The 16,442-nt window shown below is 38.0% G+C and overlaps 1 protein-coding gene across 1 annotated transcript in view; it reads right to left on the reverse strand.

Moving 5' to 3' along the window:
* lcor (ligand dependent nuclear receptor corepressor) overlaps window positions 1–16,442 on the reverse strand; it is a 123,338-nt gene that overhangs the window by 19,315 nt on the left and 87,581 nt on the right. The window contains exons 4-5 of the mRNA XM_074686017.1: window positions 15,809–15,941; window positions 4,690–5,151 (exon numbers count right to left, since the gene is read on the reverse strand). Of these exons, the coding sequence (XP_074542118.1) occupies window positions 4,690–5,151; window positions 15,809–15,941 (595 nt within the window). The remainder of the gene's footprint in view (window positions 1–4,689; window positions 5,152–15,808; window positions 15,942–16,442) is intronic.

A 16,442-nucleotide genomic window follows, 5' to 3' on the forward strand; every position in this document is an offset into this window, starting at 1 on the left:
AAGGAGGTGAGGACAACGTGCTGGTTCTCAGGTGTGAGCTAAGAAGTGACGACATGGACCTGTCCTTCCATCCATCGTTATTGGGAACGTAAGATCTATCTCCAATAAGATGGACGAGCTAGCTGTGCTAACTAGCTTACTTTTGTTTCCTTGATTGCTGCTGTGACTTCAATTTCATTGTACTTGTTACAATGACAATAAAGTTCTATTCTATTCTACTCTATTCTATTCTATTCTTCTACTCTATTTTACAGTTTAATGGCCACAATATAAATTTGTCTGTTATTTATCAAAAGAATAGAATAGGATAGAATAGAATAGAATAGAATAGAATGTTCTTTTGTTGATCCCCCTTCAGGAATTTTTTTGTCACAGCAGCTGCAGTAAATACAATAACAATAAGAAATAGAATAATAGACAATATGAAATTATAAATTAATAGCAAACACAGAAAAGTAGAAAATATAGAAATAATACTGAAAATATTTCTGTTTACATATTTACATTAAGGTATGTTATAAAATGGTATTTATTTCAAAATTTTGTATTTATTTAATTAATTGTGAATATTTTGGGGTTCCATAACACAAGCACCAGAGTATTAGCATTTTGAATCAATAAAATCTGACTGCATTTACATGCAGCAAAGAGGGTTATTCCTGTTTACATGGTATCCTGATCAAAGCAGCAGCACACGGACGATATCTTGACACACGGAGGACGTCATGACGTATCATTTCTGCTCCGTCGTCCTGTATCCATAGCAACAGCTACAACAACAACAACAGCAGCAGCACGACGGGCTTCCTGAACTCAAAAAAGATTCCTCCATTCAGGTTGGAGAAGGAGGAACCCAGGCACGCACCTGGGTTATTGTTCATGTTGTGAATATGAAAGGGTTAATGGCTGCATGTAAACTTCGCTAGTGATGCAAAATCATCCCGTGCACAAGCTTCATGTTTGCTCACCCTGTCAGGATTCTGCTTCACAAAACCACCTGTTCACGATACATCGACCTTTTTTCAGGGATGTGGCGCTCTCAGCAGAAACAGTAATAATTGTTGGGACCTTAATGAAGTTAAAACTCCTGTTTGTGTTGATTTCGGTGCCCCCTTTTTGGACACTGCTGCCTTTACTGATCTTAAGGGTGAAGACTAAGAGAAGGTAAACAAAAGCTGTTTCAGCAGCAGAGTAAAGAAAGACTCGATCTTATCTTTGAAGGTTTCCTTTTCTTGAAGCTCCCAAACCTCCAAACTAACCTGACCCTGATCTATGAGCGGACAAACAGCCACACAGGAGCTGGAGTTTGTGTGAACCCGCTGAACTCCAGGATTCACTCGGCTCTGTTCGCTCCCTCTTAAGCAGCTGAATGCTCAACCTGCTTTGGAAGCTAATCGCTAACTTTGTCTGACAGCTGTTTGGAGCTGGGCTGGAGTCAGAGCTAATGTTAGCTTCCCAATTTTTCACTTCAACCTCAAACATCAGTGTTTGTTCCTCATCTTTGTTTTGGTGCTGTTCTTAAATCCTCCAAGGTCCAATGATCGTCAGGTGATCGTCGATCAAGACATCCTGAGCTGACTCCTTGCTGCGTGTTTCAGGGTCATGTGACTGACTTTTAGACTTTTTTTGTTCACTTGTTGCTGCCTTTGCTGATGTGCTGTGAGTAACTCTGAAGAAACTAAAGTTAAAGCCTGTTTTTCTGTCTTAATTTGAGTAAAACTGCCTTAAAAGACTCACATGTAAGTCTTTATTTAAAAATCAAATTAAAAAAATTGTAAAAAATTTGTGAATCAAAAAATTCCAAACATTTTAAAATTTCAACAATTTGCAACAATTTTATAAATTTGAAAAAAAATCCCAAAACTGACATTTCAAAACAATTGCTTTTTTTAAAAAAAAAAAAAAGAAAAAATGAAATGTTTGCAAAAATTTGCAGATTAAAAATAATAAAATTTTTACAATTTTTAAAAATTTGCAAAACCTTCATAAATGTGTCATTTTTTGAATCTGAAAAAAATGTCCAAAAATAATAAACAAAAAATTGCAAACATTTTAAAATGGGAAAAAATGTCTTATTTCAGGATAATTGAGCACAAAAATAACACCTGAATTCCTTAAAAATGGCCTTCTCAGTGGAGCAGGAAACATTTTTTGACAAATAAATTAAAGTTTTTTTTATTCTTATTTTTTTTGACCCTTTTCAAACAATTCAGGCGTCATTTTTTTAATTACTGAGGTTAAGACGTCTTTCTGGAGTTTTCAGATGAATGGGGTCATATTAAGTCTAATTTAACAAATTTTTCCTCAAAGTAATACAACAAACTTTCAAACCTTATTTGTTCTTAGTTCTTTTGTCTTATTTTGAGTAAAACTGTCTGATTAGACTTATTCTGAGTCAGGTTCACTTGACAACTCCAGAAAAAATAAAATTAGCCCAGGGTTTTAAAGGACAAAAATGACGCCTTTATTGTTAAAAAAAAAAAAATCTTCTGATAGGGTTAGAAAACAGTGTCATGTTTCTTGAAACGAGAAATTCAGGCATTGTTTTTGTCTTTTAGTATCTTGAAAAAATACATTTTAATGGACTTTTCAGGTAAATATGTCTCATATTAAGACAATTTTGAATAAAAAAAGCACAGAAACTCTTGGTTTATCAGTGTTTTTTTGGGGTGTCATTTAAAGGAGTGTGTGCGTGTGTGTGTGTGTGTATATGATACAGCTTTATGGATTATCAGAGGAAATTTAGTCTGAAAGGTGTTTTCTCTACGTGTGTGTGTGTGTGGGGGAGGATGTAACTGCCTAAATCTTTTTTGTTAAAATTAAGGAGGCTTACAGTAAGCAGATTCTAAAAAGCTGGGATTACAGTGTGTGAGCGCTCACACTGCGGCTGAGGTTAAAAAAAAAAACACATGAAGAGAGAGAAGTGAGCCGTGGTTCCCATCCGTCCGTTGATGGGAACTCAGACCCCCTGCTGGTTTACTTTGATTAAACGCAGATTGAGCCCTGAGCTACATTTCAGAGATCAGCGCGGTGCTGCGGAGGCTCAATCCCAAAGACGAGGCCGCTCAGCGATCTGTTCGCAGACCAATCAGCACGTGGTGAATGTGTCTCTGTGAGCGGGGAATGAAGCTGCAGGTGCTCTGTCCTCTAACAAAGACAAGGTGATGAAACGTCTCTGTCTCATCACCTGCTGTGTCACCGTCACCTGTTCGCTCCCACAGAGGCGGCTAAACGCTGCGTTACCAGGTTTTTACTCTCATTTAGCTTCTTTCCTCCATGCTTGGGCTGTTTTTACTAAATTTCTAAGCTTTTCTTTTCCCCAGAGCCTCAAATAAACCGATGACAGACCTGGATCCACGGTATTAAATAGTGAACACTTCATTTTGTCACTTTTTTCACCTGCTTCATCCGTCTGTTGGAGTAAAAAAGCTACGCCTCAGAAAAAACAGTTTGTTTACAGTTTTTTCCTTTTTGAATAAAAACAAATCAATCAAAACTGTTTTTCAGCATCCTGTTTGTCAATAAAGATCAAACAAAGAGAAGTCCATTTATGTTCCCAGGGCCTATTTTAATATTGTTGTGTAATTTGTCTGATAAGAGGCAAAAATTTGAGAATTAAATAAAAGGAAATTAATAAATTTTGCAAAAATGTGAAAAAATTCCAAACATTTTGAAATTTCAAAAATTTGCAACAATTGTTTAAATTTGAAAAAAAAAGGATTTCAAAAATTAATTTGCTGCTTTTTTAAAAAATGGATTTTGTTGCAAAAATTAAAAAAAGATAAAATAAATTTGCAAAAATTTCAAAAATTTGCAAAACCTCCAAAAAAGTATTTTTTTCCTAATCTGCAAAAAATTGTCAAAAAAATTGCTTTAAAAAACTGCAAAGATTTAAAAAAAATTCAAACATTTTGAAATTTAAAAATTTGCAACAATTTAATAATTTTGAAAAAAGTAATTTCAAAAATCGATTAATTTTAAAAATAATTTATTGCAAAAATATAAAAAAGATAAAATAAAATGAGCAAAAGCTCCAAAAATCTATTTTTTCTTAATCACCCCAAAAAAAAACGTCAAAAAAATAATAATTTCAAAACAATTTTTTTTAAAAAAATCTTGAAAAAATTAATTTAAAAAAAATAACAACCGTACAGACATTTTTAAATAACTTGGAGATTTTTAAAATTTGTCAAAAATAAGTTTTTCAAATTTGAACAAATATGTAAGATTGAAATTAAATAAGTTTTTTCAATGAAACAATCCTTAAATTTGAGAACATATTTTGATTATAATGTTTAGCTTATTACTTAAAAAAAATCTGTATTTTCTTTCAGATTCATCATCATCTTTATTTCAATAACATTGCTTTAAAGCTACAAGGAGCCACAGCACAGGAGTCAAGGAGCTGCAGGTTGAAGACTCTTGGACTAGGAGAATCCTGTGCTGTGACCTGAGGATCGAGCTCTGACCTTAGCTGAACAGTGTGTGACTGTATTTGTACAGACTGTCTCCTGAATGATCTGTCTCTGACACGGTGGTTGTCCTGGTTTAGTCACCTCAGGGTTTTCACAAAGAGAAACGGACCAAACACTCTCTGTCTGTGTGCTCTGAGACCAAATTTAACCTGTTTCTGAAACATGGAGTGGTACATCCTCAGTGTTTTGTGATGTCAGATTTCGTTGGCCTCACCTTGCTGCGTGGGCTCCGGGTCGTCAGCGGCCTTCTTGACGGAGAGGTCCAGCGGACCGTCCTGGTCGGCCATGAGGAGCTTGCTGAGGACGGGGTTCTGTGCAGAGGCAACAACCGTCCCTCCCGCTCCGCCCCCGTTGGTGGCTCCCGTACCGTTGCTGCAGGCGGGTGCTGAGGCGGCGGCGGCAGCTGAGGTGGGGCTGAGGCCTGGGGTGGGGGACGGAGAGGAGGAGGCAGACGATGGAGGGGAGCTGGGCGCGGGCAGGGGCCCAGGCGGGGAGCCGGGGGCCTGGGCCAGAGACGCCGCTCTCGGCAGGCTTTGGTCCTTCATGGTGCCGTTGGGCAGGGGCGAGTCGTCCTGAGTAGTTTTTGAGGTATATTCGGCAGCGAACTGGCGGATCATTCGCTGCATGATCTCACGAGCCACTAGAGGAATGTGAGGTTCTGAGAAACTTGGGAGGTCTGCGGAGAAACAGGAGGAGAGGGACAAACACGTCAGCTGCTGGACTCCAGGAATGTTTACAGTTTATCATCCTGAAATCTAATCCTGAGGCTGTGCTGGAATAATCCAAAATCACACACCACCACCATCATCTAATCCAGCATGGCGACCACAGCCAGAGCAGCCATGATATCAGAGTTAAGAGCAGATTATTTACACGGCGTCCAGCTGCTCAGCTTTCAGTGTTTGCTCTTTATTTATTCTGGTAGAGTCACTTCTGTTTCATCAGTCTGACACTGGGAAATCAGACGAACAAACCTTTTCAGACGTAAAAACCATACAGCAGAGATCTCTGACTTTAACTCCACTTCTGCCTTTCATTGGACGTATTTCAGAGCATTTAACGAGCTGCTTTAATCAGTGATGATGAAAGGAAAGTTTATAGCATACATAGCTTTAAACACCGTCATCAACAGCGCTGTGTCATGTATTTCGTAGACACGCATTCCCTAACATCTCGCTGGATCAAATATTTGTTTTGCATCACTTATTTTGGATGAGGTTACAATCCTCACAATCCTCTAAAAAAGTCCTGGATCCAGACGGTGATCCAGATCACCTCCAAAATTTAATCACTTCTTCCTCATCCTATTTTGAACATTTCCTGAAAATTGAATCAGGATCTGTTTGTTAGTTTTTGAGTTATGTTGTTCACAGACAAACAAACTCTCCCTAAAAAAACAGCGGATTGACTTTTGCCTGTTTTAAGGAAAAACAAGAACAAGTTACTTTAATCCTCCAGGTCTGTGTACATGTAACTCTTTTTTTATTAGTTGCCTTTCTGTTTAAATATTGCATCCTGTTACATTGCGATGTTGGTTTCAGTTGAATAAAGTGTTTAGTCCTAAAAACTGAGGCTTTGTCAAGAACTTCAGTAAAGTTAGACAGATATTCACAGATTGGTCTTTCTCTGATCTCATGAATTTACCTTTCTAGTTTTCTTCTTTAAGTGTGGCTCTTATCCTCTGTGGGTTTTTTTTAGGATGAATTTTAATCATTTTAAGCCAATTTTAAGGCACAACATGGGCTCTTCCTTCCATAAACTGCAAAAAAACTAAAATCTTATCGAGTGTTTTTGTCTTATTTTAAGTAAAAAATGTCTTTTTAGGCTTAATATGAGCCACATTCAACTGATCAGCCCAGAAATTTGTCTTGTTTCAAGTTATTTAAAGACAAAAATGACAAAAATTGCTCGAAAATTTGCTTGTCAGTAACTTTTCTCTTGTTCCATTGGCAGATTTTATTTTACTTGTAACAGCAATTCAGATCTCATTTTTTCTCTCAGATTGAGTCTTAGAAAAATAAATTTTCTCCTGAAATTAAGACAAAAACCCCATTTCTATTGAAATAAGACAAAGACAAATACGGTCATTCTCTGGAAACAGAGCTGAAGACAGCTCAAATGTGAGCACAGATGAGTCAGAAATGAGTTTCAGGCTTCAGACGCGCTCAGTAAAACAGACTGAGGCTTGGTTTGTAAATGAAGAATCCTCTGCAGTGAAATTCATTAAATTAAAAATTAAATACGACTTCATCAAAGCGCAACAAGTCCCAGCTGAGCCGCACGAGCCCGAGCAGATCAACCCAAACTTTCCATCGCCCCCTGCTGTGATAAAACAAACCCTCATCACACTCCGTCACCGATCTCATTGGTTAATTCCCTCCCAGCAAAAACAGCCAGTGACGACACTTTGCTTAATAATGCATTAATCTGGCGCTGTCCCAGATAAGTCAGCTGCACTTATCTCTGCGGCAGCAGCTATATCATTTGAACTCAATCATGCATGCCAATGAGTCCAGCCTCAAATCCTTCAAACAATGCATCAGACTGAAAATCTAATCCTGCAGCTATGCTGGAATAATCCCAAAATCATACAGATTCTGCTTAATCCCGCCTAATGAGACGGGTCAGGGCAATGCAAAGGAAAAGAGCAGCAGGTACACTTTCCCAGCATGCACCCTGCTTTTTGAAAGGGTTGTTTGCTCTTTACCACATGAGATGAGGATAAATAAATAACAGAAAGTAAATGTGAGGAGAAAACTACTGATGAGCTGAACTTTACATGAAGGTTTGAACTTTTGATTCTTTGCTGGCAAACAGCCTGCAGCTCCTCGAGGATCCCAGACTTCTGGTGACATCTTGATCTCGTCTGAAGTAGTAGTTCTGTGCTTGAAGTCTCTGCTTCTTGTTCCACTAGTTAAACTGTTTCTTTGTTTCTGTTGTGTCTTAAAGAGGCCGTAACTTCGAAGCTACGCCGAGTTCAGCATTTCCAATACAGGAGCCTCTGACGATAGGCTTCAAAACTCTCCAGCAGAAACAAATTGGTGATGTCATAGAGACTAGGTTGATTTCTTAAAAACAGTCTATGATCACAATAACAGTGTTCTTTAGTTTCCTCAAAGCACCTTATTGTGAAATATTGAAAGAGAGGGAGATATATCCTGATGTTTGGTATTGTTACGTATTTTATTGTAACTTCTCGACCTGCACCAATCAAATCCAAAGCTCTTCTTTCTGGTTAACTGAGGTTGGATAAAGAAGCCGACCATCACTGACATTTTCAGCTGAAACCTCTAGTTAGCACGGTCACTCTTTCCTCCAAAACACCTGTAGCTCTGTGACAGTCAGAACTTGGTGAGACAGGTGGCCAACCAGTCAGAGACCAAGAGCCACAGCCTACAGCTTGAATTTAGTGTTTAAAGAATGAGAACTCTAGTCTCATCCTGTCAACGAAAACTCACAATCATCTCCTCATGTTTTACTCGTCAATGAGCCATGTGTAGCTCGTTGCCATCTTGTTATTGTCATGAAAAAAAAAATAATAATAATTTGACATTGTCATTGCTGGGGATGGGTATCGAATTAGGTACTTTTATAGGTACCCACCGAAATCTGTCAAAAGTATCGGGTACCGATTCACGAAAAATTAAAAGGTACCATGTTTAGGTACCTAAATGCGTCTTTGCGAGTACGAGGGAGTGGAAGAGTAGGCAATTTTCCATGCTGGACATGAACACAGCATTACAAGGTTATATATTAAAGAATAAATATGTCTAATTGAAAAAAATAAAATGAAATTTTTAAACAAATGTAATTTTTTTACCAAATAAGTAAATATATATAATAAGTTATATATTAAAGAATAGATATGGCTAATTGAAAAAAATTAAATAAAATTTTTAAACAAACGTATATTTTTTAACAAATAAGCACAAAAAAGTACCGAAAATTGGTACCGTTGAGTATCGATTGTCAGGTACCGGGCATTGGTACCTTATCATTTCATATGTGAAAGGTACACATCCCTAGTCATCGCTGACTAAAACAACACTTTTTATTTCTGCCGGTTAACATGAAGCTTACAGATACAGAGCAGTACCACCGCAAACCGTGGGGGCAGTGTTGCTACTCGATACACGGCTTTAGTGAGACACAAAGAAGAAATAACAATGGAGGAACTTTAGCGATGCATTTAACTGCCTCACCGACCACCGCATCCCACAATGCTGTGGTACATTATCAATAGCTCCTCCACAGTAGCCATGTTTGTTTTTGAGTTTCGTCGTCATAAACGTTTAACTCTGGGCTGCTCCCTCTGGTGGATGTATTGGTTAACTGCAATGCCAACACATTAGCGTTCTGGGGTCAAACATTGTCGAATAAATGGAGCCTAAGTCTCTCCTGGTTGAATTAATAGGTTTGTTCTGGCTGCATTATCTAAAAAAGAGAGAGAGGCACTTCTTCTTCTGGCACTAGGTGGCAGCACCTGTGGCCAATCCAACTTGAAGCAGTTCTCAGCACTTGCTAAATTTTTTTCCTCCTGAAGAATCAGGTTTGCTCGAATCTCAAAATTACAATCACGCCTCTGACGATGAAATGAAAGTTGATTTTTCAGGAGGATTAAATTCAGTTTCAGATCATTAAATTCAAGTTCAGATCACGCTTTTCAAATTCACTCAGTAACAAAGTAGAGCAGCGTGTGAAACCAGTTTGTATTTGAAGCAGCAGAGTTTAGGAGGCTGTGACTCGGTGTGTACGGCAGGCGCCACAGCGTGTGCACAGGTGCTGCTGCTGTTTGTTGTTTGCAGTAGAAAGCCTAATCCTTTGTTAATGTTATTTGACTTCTTTGCTCCACCTAAGCATCTCACATTGTAATCCCTGCCACTGAAATGATGTTGTTGACATAGCAATAACAGAGATTAAACAGCGTCCTGTAAATCTGTGTCCTGTCAGAGACCCAGCAGCAATTAACAGATTCACTCGGTTAGCGAGCAGACACAGCGCGTGGCCTTTCGCCCGCTCGGCTGCTCGGCTGCACTCAAACAGGCCTGAAATGTGAAGGAACCCTGGAAGTGGGTTTAGCGTGCCCTCATTATGCGGCTCCTTTCGACAGGAGCAGGTTCGGAGCTGCCACTTTGGAAGTCTCCAGGGGAAACCTGTGTGTGCCGTCTCTCCGAGGGAAAGGTTGTGTAACGCCACGGGCTCTGAGAAGTTACACAACTGGGCTGGCTCTGCTACAACAAAGACACTTTAGGGGTCTGGGCCCGCTGCATCAGATCCAACAAAGTGGTTTTCCAGCTGTAATGGTCTCATTTTAGAAACGTTTCCTTGAGTAGTTGAGGAATTCTGAATCCACCCAGAGAGAGGAAGCTCGGCTGCTGCTCGGCATGTTTTCACACGTCTATTCAAACTTGGTGTGTGTATTCATTGTATCATATACGTCTGTGCTCTGGGCCTTTTGGATCTATACTGTGCTGCAGTCAGAGAGGTGCTGGTTAAAGAGGAAACAGAAATCTGGTGTTCAGCCTGAGACGGACAGTAAAGAAAATTTCTCAGGGAGTGTGCAACGTGTTGACCTTAAATTTCACATCAGTTTTATTCTTTTCCAACCAAATATATAAGAGAAAAGTTGGCACTCAGTTGACTTCAATCTCAAATTCTATCTAATGTTGCACATTTCGCCTTCTCTCCTCGTACCTGTGGCTCTTTTTATAGAAATGGCTTCAGTCCATTTTTAGTTTTATCTTTTCACAGGTTGGTTCTACGTGCATGCTACTGGAGGAACTTCATTAAAAGAGTAATTCAATTCATAAGAGCCGTTGTAATCAATTTATCGCAATTAATCGTGATTAATTGAAATTAATCACAGTTAATCACAATTAATCACAATAAATAATTCGTGTATCAACATTTTTGATTAAAATGGATTTTCATGGATGTCTGTGTTAAAAAAGGACTTCACCAAGGGAGTTAGAGGCTTTGTAATCAAATTTTCACAATCTCAAATCCTAACTAGTCGCAAATTAATTGCGAGTAATCACAATTTATTGCAATTAATAATTAATCACTTATGAGCATTTTAAAATCAAACGGGTTTTTATGGATGTCTAAATCAATAAGGGACTTCACCAAAAAAGTACTGCATTTAATTAGAGGCTTTGCAATCAATGAATCACTGTTAATTGCAATTAATTGCAATTTATCGCGATTAATCACAATTAATCGCACATCAGCATTTCAAAATCAAATCAGTTTTAAGGAATGTCTGAATGAATTAAGTGATTCATTAAAAGAGTATTGCATTTAATCAGAGGCTTTGTAATCATTTAATCACAATTAATCACGGTTAATCGCAAAAATGGCATATCAGCATTTTCAAATCAAATGGGTTTTATGGATGTCTGAATCAATGAGGGACTTCATTAAAAGAGTATTTCAATTCATCAGAGGCTTGGTAATCAACCAATTATAATTAATCCAGATTAATTGCAATTCAGCACAATTAATCAGGATTAATCGCAATTTATCGCAATTAATCACAATTTATCGCATATCAGCATTTTCAAATCAAATGGATTTTCTGGATTCCTCAATCAATAAGGGACTTCATTAAAAGAGTATTTCATTGAATTAGAGGCTTTGTTATCAATTATTGTGATTTCTCGCGATTAATCGCGGTTTATTGGGATTAATCACAATTAATTGCGTGTCAGCATTTTCATATTAAATAGATTTTTGTGGATGACTGAATCAATAAGTAGCACCTTTAAAAGCTTTAATACCATCAGGTTTTTTTTTTTTAATCCTATTTGCTTTGAAATCTAAACCAGGGCTGTCCAATTTGGGGCCATGGGACCAAAGTTGGCCCACTGCCTATGTTTGAAATTTTATTATTATTTTCCCACTGCAACCAGCCTGAACTTCTCATTCATTATTCATTTATTGTGGCATGCATTTCCTCTCCTGGCCACAAATTAACACTGTGTTACATTGGGAGTAGGGTGGCGCTAGTCCCATCAGTCTATGACCAGAGAGTTGAGGATGCAGGGTCATGGTTGGGATGGAGCGTATGAGACAGAAGCACTCTGACAAGAGAAAGTTTAAAAATAGTTTGGAACATAAGTACTTTTTTACAGAAATTAATCCCACAGCAGATTGCCTGATTTGTAGGCAGAAAGTCGCTGTATTAAAAAAGCCTAATCTTTGTAAAATATTGTAAATACAGCATTCATTTGTAGGGGAATAATTAAAGCATGTGTCCAGTTTTATAACTATTCCTTATTTTAAAAAATGCATGTTTCAACTGATGATTGTAAGTCTTGTGCCTTATTTGCAAATCACATTTGATGTCAGTTACTTAAAAGCAGTAAAATTCAAATAAAACAAAACAAACAGAGTTTCCTCTGCTTCAGGTTAGAAAGTCTACTGAGTTTTGAATCAGCTGATTAAACCGTGAAGTTCTCAGATCCATCATGCTTCCTCTGTCGGACAGCTCAGCGTCTGAGATGCTCCGTCAGACGTGACTTTCTCTTTCCTACACAGAGCTTGAGTTGTGTTAAAAACAGGAAGCTCACGCTCTTGTTGTAGCGTGTGTGTTTTTTAAAGCGCACACAGAGCTGTGTGGTATGTAGGGCTGTTCATCAGCGTTACATAATGACACATTCCTCAGCCTGATTCCTGGATGCTTGTTTTAACTCTGCTCCTGTTCCTGACGGAGCGCTGACAGCTGCGTTACTGTAGGAGAGGCTGTGTGAGAGCGTCTGCCTGTGTGACTCTTTGTCTTTCTATATATGGCAGCTCCACGGGCGGCTCGGCCTGTGCCAGTGAAGCCGGATTGATTGGGGCCGAGCATTGATTGGACAGACATCTGCTTCCTCCCTCCTGCCCTCCTGGAAAAAGCACAACACGAGCCCCCGTCTCCAGCTCAGCGCTCCTCTGACACTGAAGAGCTGCCGGCCTCAGGACTGAACACGATACTCTCCCAGTTTGGAGGGAATTATCACAACTCAGCACGTCCTCTGACTTTGAATAGGTGCTGATTTAAGCCGTGCATCGGAGCTGACAGTGCATGTAGGAACAAGCACCAGGATGAAAGTCTGAGCTGCAGCTAAAGACGTCCATCCATTCATAACAGAGCAAAGGTCTTCAACCTGTGGCTCTGGGGCCTCATGCAGCTCTTTGACTCCTTTGCAGTGGCTCCTTGTGACTTTAGAAAATTTTTATAAAAAATAAAGAATTTTTAATTTTCCTACAGAGGGTATTGATGATTAAAGACACTGACACTGAATAAAATCATGCAACAGTATTCTTCCAAAGTTTTGAATTTTTTAAGAATTAATTTAGTATTTTTTTTTATTTTGACAGTTTTTTTTCCACTTTTCATTTTTTTTGGAATTTTTGCAACATTTTTAAAATTCTTGCAAAATTTTGAAATTTTAAAACAATGTATTTTTTTGCCATTCTTAAAAAAAATACATTTTTTTTTAAATAAAAAACAAATTGTTTTGCTATTCTTTGAAATTTTGATTTTTTTTAGGAATTTATTTTATTCTAATTTTTTTTTTAATTTTGACAATTTTTTCACTTTTTCGCATTTTTATTGGAATTTTTGCTAAATTTTTAATTTTTCTGGAATTTGGAAATTTTAAAACAATGTGATTTTTGCCAATTTTTTTAACATGGTGCTCTTGAAAAAAAAAAGAAAAACAAGTTGTTTTTTGCTATTTTTTTAAAAATTTGAAAAATCTTCAAATATTTGGAAATGTATTGAAAATAAAAAACTTAGACCTCACAAACAATTTCACAAATTCAAGATGATAATTTACTAAATAATTTACTAAATTATGACTTTGTCTAGAACTTTATCCACTTTAAAGTTTTTATTGTGAAGCTCAAATAGATTTTGTGGCTCCTGAATGACTTTAATCCAGGTGAGCTGAGGTTGCAGCCCCTTGATCTAGATAATAACTTACACCATAACTAAGAAATAGTCAGTTAATTTTTTACTTTTGTGGCAAATTAGAGATGATGAGCAGTTATGTTCTGAACATTGTCTGACAATCAAGACACGCCTTAAATTTTAAGGGCCCTAAAAACTGTTACACTGCAAAAAATGAAATCTACAAAAGTGTTTATACCTTATTGTTAAAGGAAGCAGTCTTATTAAACTTGAAATGAGCCAAATTCACCAAACTCCATTGTTTTGACATATTAAAAAGATTGAAAAAATTATTCCTGAATTTCCTGTAAAGAGCATAAAAATGTTGGGGTATAAAAACTAGTTTCTTAAGAAAAAGAAATGATTTATTTAAAAAAAATAAAACTGATACATTTTTCCAAATTCTTGATTTTGTACCCTTTACAAGCAATTCAGGTGTTATTTTTTTTGTCTTGAAATAAGCCTTTTTTCTGGATTTTAAGAGAAATTTGGCTCAGTGAGATGAATTTTACTAAAAAATAAGAGATAAACACCGACTTAGTTTTTGCTTTTTACAGTCCATCAGTTATCTGGGTCAAGACTTCCTGCTGGGGGGAGCGGTTTCCTGTTCCCACTTGCATTTAAACTCTCTGAGTTGTTGGTCAATAAGAGGATCTGAGCTTCAGACCCTTAAGGTTGACATAAGTTTGTATGAAGCCGTTAGATTTGTTGCTTAATGTTGGTCTCTCAACATTTAAAGCCCCAGTTTTCATGTTGTTAGCTACCATTTGTTCCCTCACCGTCACGCCTCAGCTCTACCTCAAACCACCGTCTGAAGTAACCTTGTCGAGTTTCCCTCATGGCCTCTCAAAGTAATGATGCCACAGGTCGGGAAAGTGGGTCGGCCTCTCTGGCCCAGATTTTAACCAATTTAGGGTCTACCTGGAGGGTATGAACGCCTTTGTTCCAGATTTTAAGCTTTGACAAAGTTCCATTCGGAGTCCCTCAGGGATCGATCCTCGGTCCCCTTACGATCCAAACTGCACAGACTGTCAAAATTGTTCAAGAGACGTTCAAGTTCAAACACCAGGATGGGGATTTGTGCCCTTTATAAGACTTTTCCCCAAGGTCCTCAACTTTTGTAGGATTCAGATTCTCTGACTTCACAAAGGTTGAAGTAAAACACCGTCTGTAGGCCCCAGAGCTCCACGTTTAACTATAAGGGAAACATTTGTGTGTTTAATGCAGGTTTTAGCCTCTTCCCCTTAAAAACACTGACATGAGTCAAAGTTTGACTTGGCTTTGAGGTTGATCATGCTGATCTGGTCTGAGAGAGCCTTGGAGTTTATGACAAACTCACTGAGCTCTAATCTGAGAAACATTTGTTTCTCAAAGTCGTTTATTACAATAGATAGTAAAAGTTTCTCGTTAACACTTTTTGGTTCACTCAACCATGATGCAACTTTAGTCTCCTGGTTAACCAGAACAAAAGGTTTTAATAAAAGTATTTTTTTCAAACTTCAAGAGATTTGACAAAGTGTTAAGATTTTTAACCCTGAGAAATTTTGATTTGGTGTACCTCAGGGCTCAACCCTCGGTCCCCTTTCGATCTAAACCACACAGACAAATTATTAGACTGTTCACCAAGGCTCTGACTTCTGTAGGATTCAGATTCTTTAACTTGATGAAGGTTGAAGTAAAACACCGCTTTTAGGCCCAAGAGCTCTACGATTAATAATAAGGAAACCTCTGTGACTATTTGTGTTATAATGAGACGTCTAATGCACATTTTAGCCTCCTTGCCTTAAAAACACTGACAAAAGTGCAAAGTTTGACTTGGTTTTGAAGTTGATCATGCTGATCTGGTCTGAGAGAGGCTTGGAGTTTATGACAAACTTATTGAGCTATAATCATTAAGTCATTTTATTCCAATAGTCATTTAAATGTAACAGTAAAATTAACTTTTTCAGAACAAAATTGTTGAAAGTTTCATGTAAAAGCCGTGAAGCAGAAAAGATCTTAGGATAAGTATTTCTTTAACTCGGACAGATTTGACAGAGTATAACAAAGTTTTAGCCCTGAGAAATTTTGATTTGGTGTCCCTCAGGGCTCAACCCCCGGTCCCCTTCAGATCTGAAGTGCACAGAGCTGCTTTTAGCACTACTCACCAAGATTCTGACTTTTGTAGGATCCAGTTTCCTCAACTCGTGAGCTAATTTTTACTCAAGAGATCAAACTCTATGGTGAACATTTTGGACAGTAAAATATTGTAGGTAGAGCATTTCCTTTTAATCGGGAACCTCACAAACTCTCTTAAACCAAAACGAAATGTTCAGTAACTGTTTTTAACAGATGTTTATTATCTGAAAAGAAGCTGAAACTGGGAAATGAAACAGCTGACTGTGATTTCGTGCGCTACCTTTTCTGTGGAACACAGCATTGAGGAAGTCTTGAGCCTGTCTCTCCAGCCGGCTGATCCGAGACTGCTCCTGTTTGAAGTCTTCACACTCCGACAGCACCTGGCTGCCTCCACCGTTCTCTACGCCGTGATCCTGCACACACACACACACACAAACACAGAAACAGAGGAACAGTCCGTCACATGTCTGCCTCCCACTCCGGTCATGTCTTCTCTTGATCGTCTGTCCACTGGTGGATATGTATGTTTGCGTTGTGTAGCTGCAGGCCTGAAAGTGGAGGATTGTGCTCGGAGAAAATGGATGCATGTAACGATTTTCTGCGGTCGAAGAAAGGTGAAAAATGGTCAAATCAAAACACCACAATCTAGTTCCTGCTTGGTGGTCTGATCTGTTTATCGGAGAGAGAATTAGGATAAGAAGTCTTTTCTGCACACTTTGGTAGATTTTTAACGCTTTTTAATGCTTTCTTTTCTGTTTTGAGCAAAAAATGTGCGATAACACAGGAAAAAAGTATTGAAGACGCTAACTGAGACTCATCTAATACTTAGTGGAGAAGCCTTTGTTTGCAATGACAGCTTCCAGAAGCTTCTTGTATGTTTGAACTAATGGCCCACACTGCTCAGGTGTGATTTT

This window comes from Halichoeres trimaculatus, unplaced genomic scaffold, assembly GCF_033239565.1.
Source record: "Halichoeres trimaculatus isolate MK-OKI-2021-1 unplaced genomic scaffold, fHalTri1.1 fHalTri1_scaffold_2, whole genome shotgun sequence".
Classification (NCBI taxonomy): Eukaryota; Metazoa; Chordata; class Actinopteri; order Labriformes; family Labridae; genus Halichoeres; species Halichoeres trimaculatus.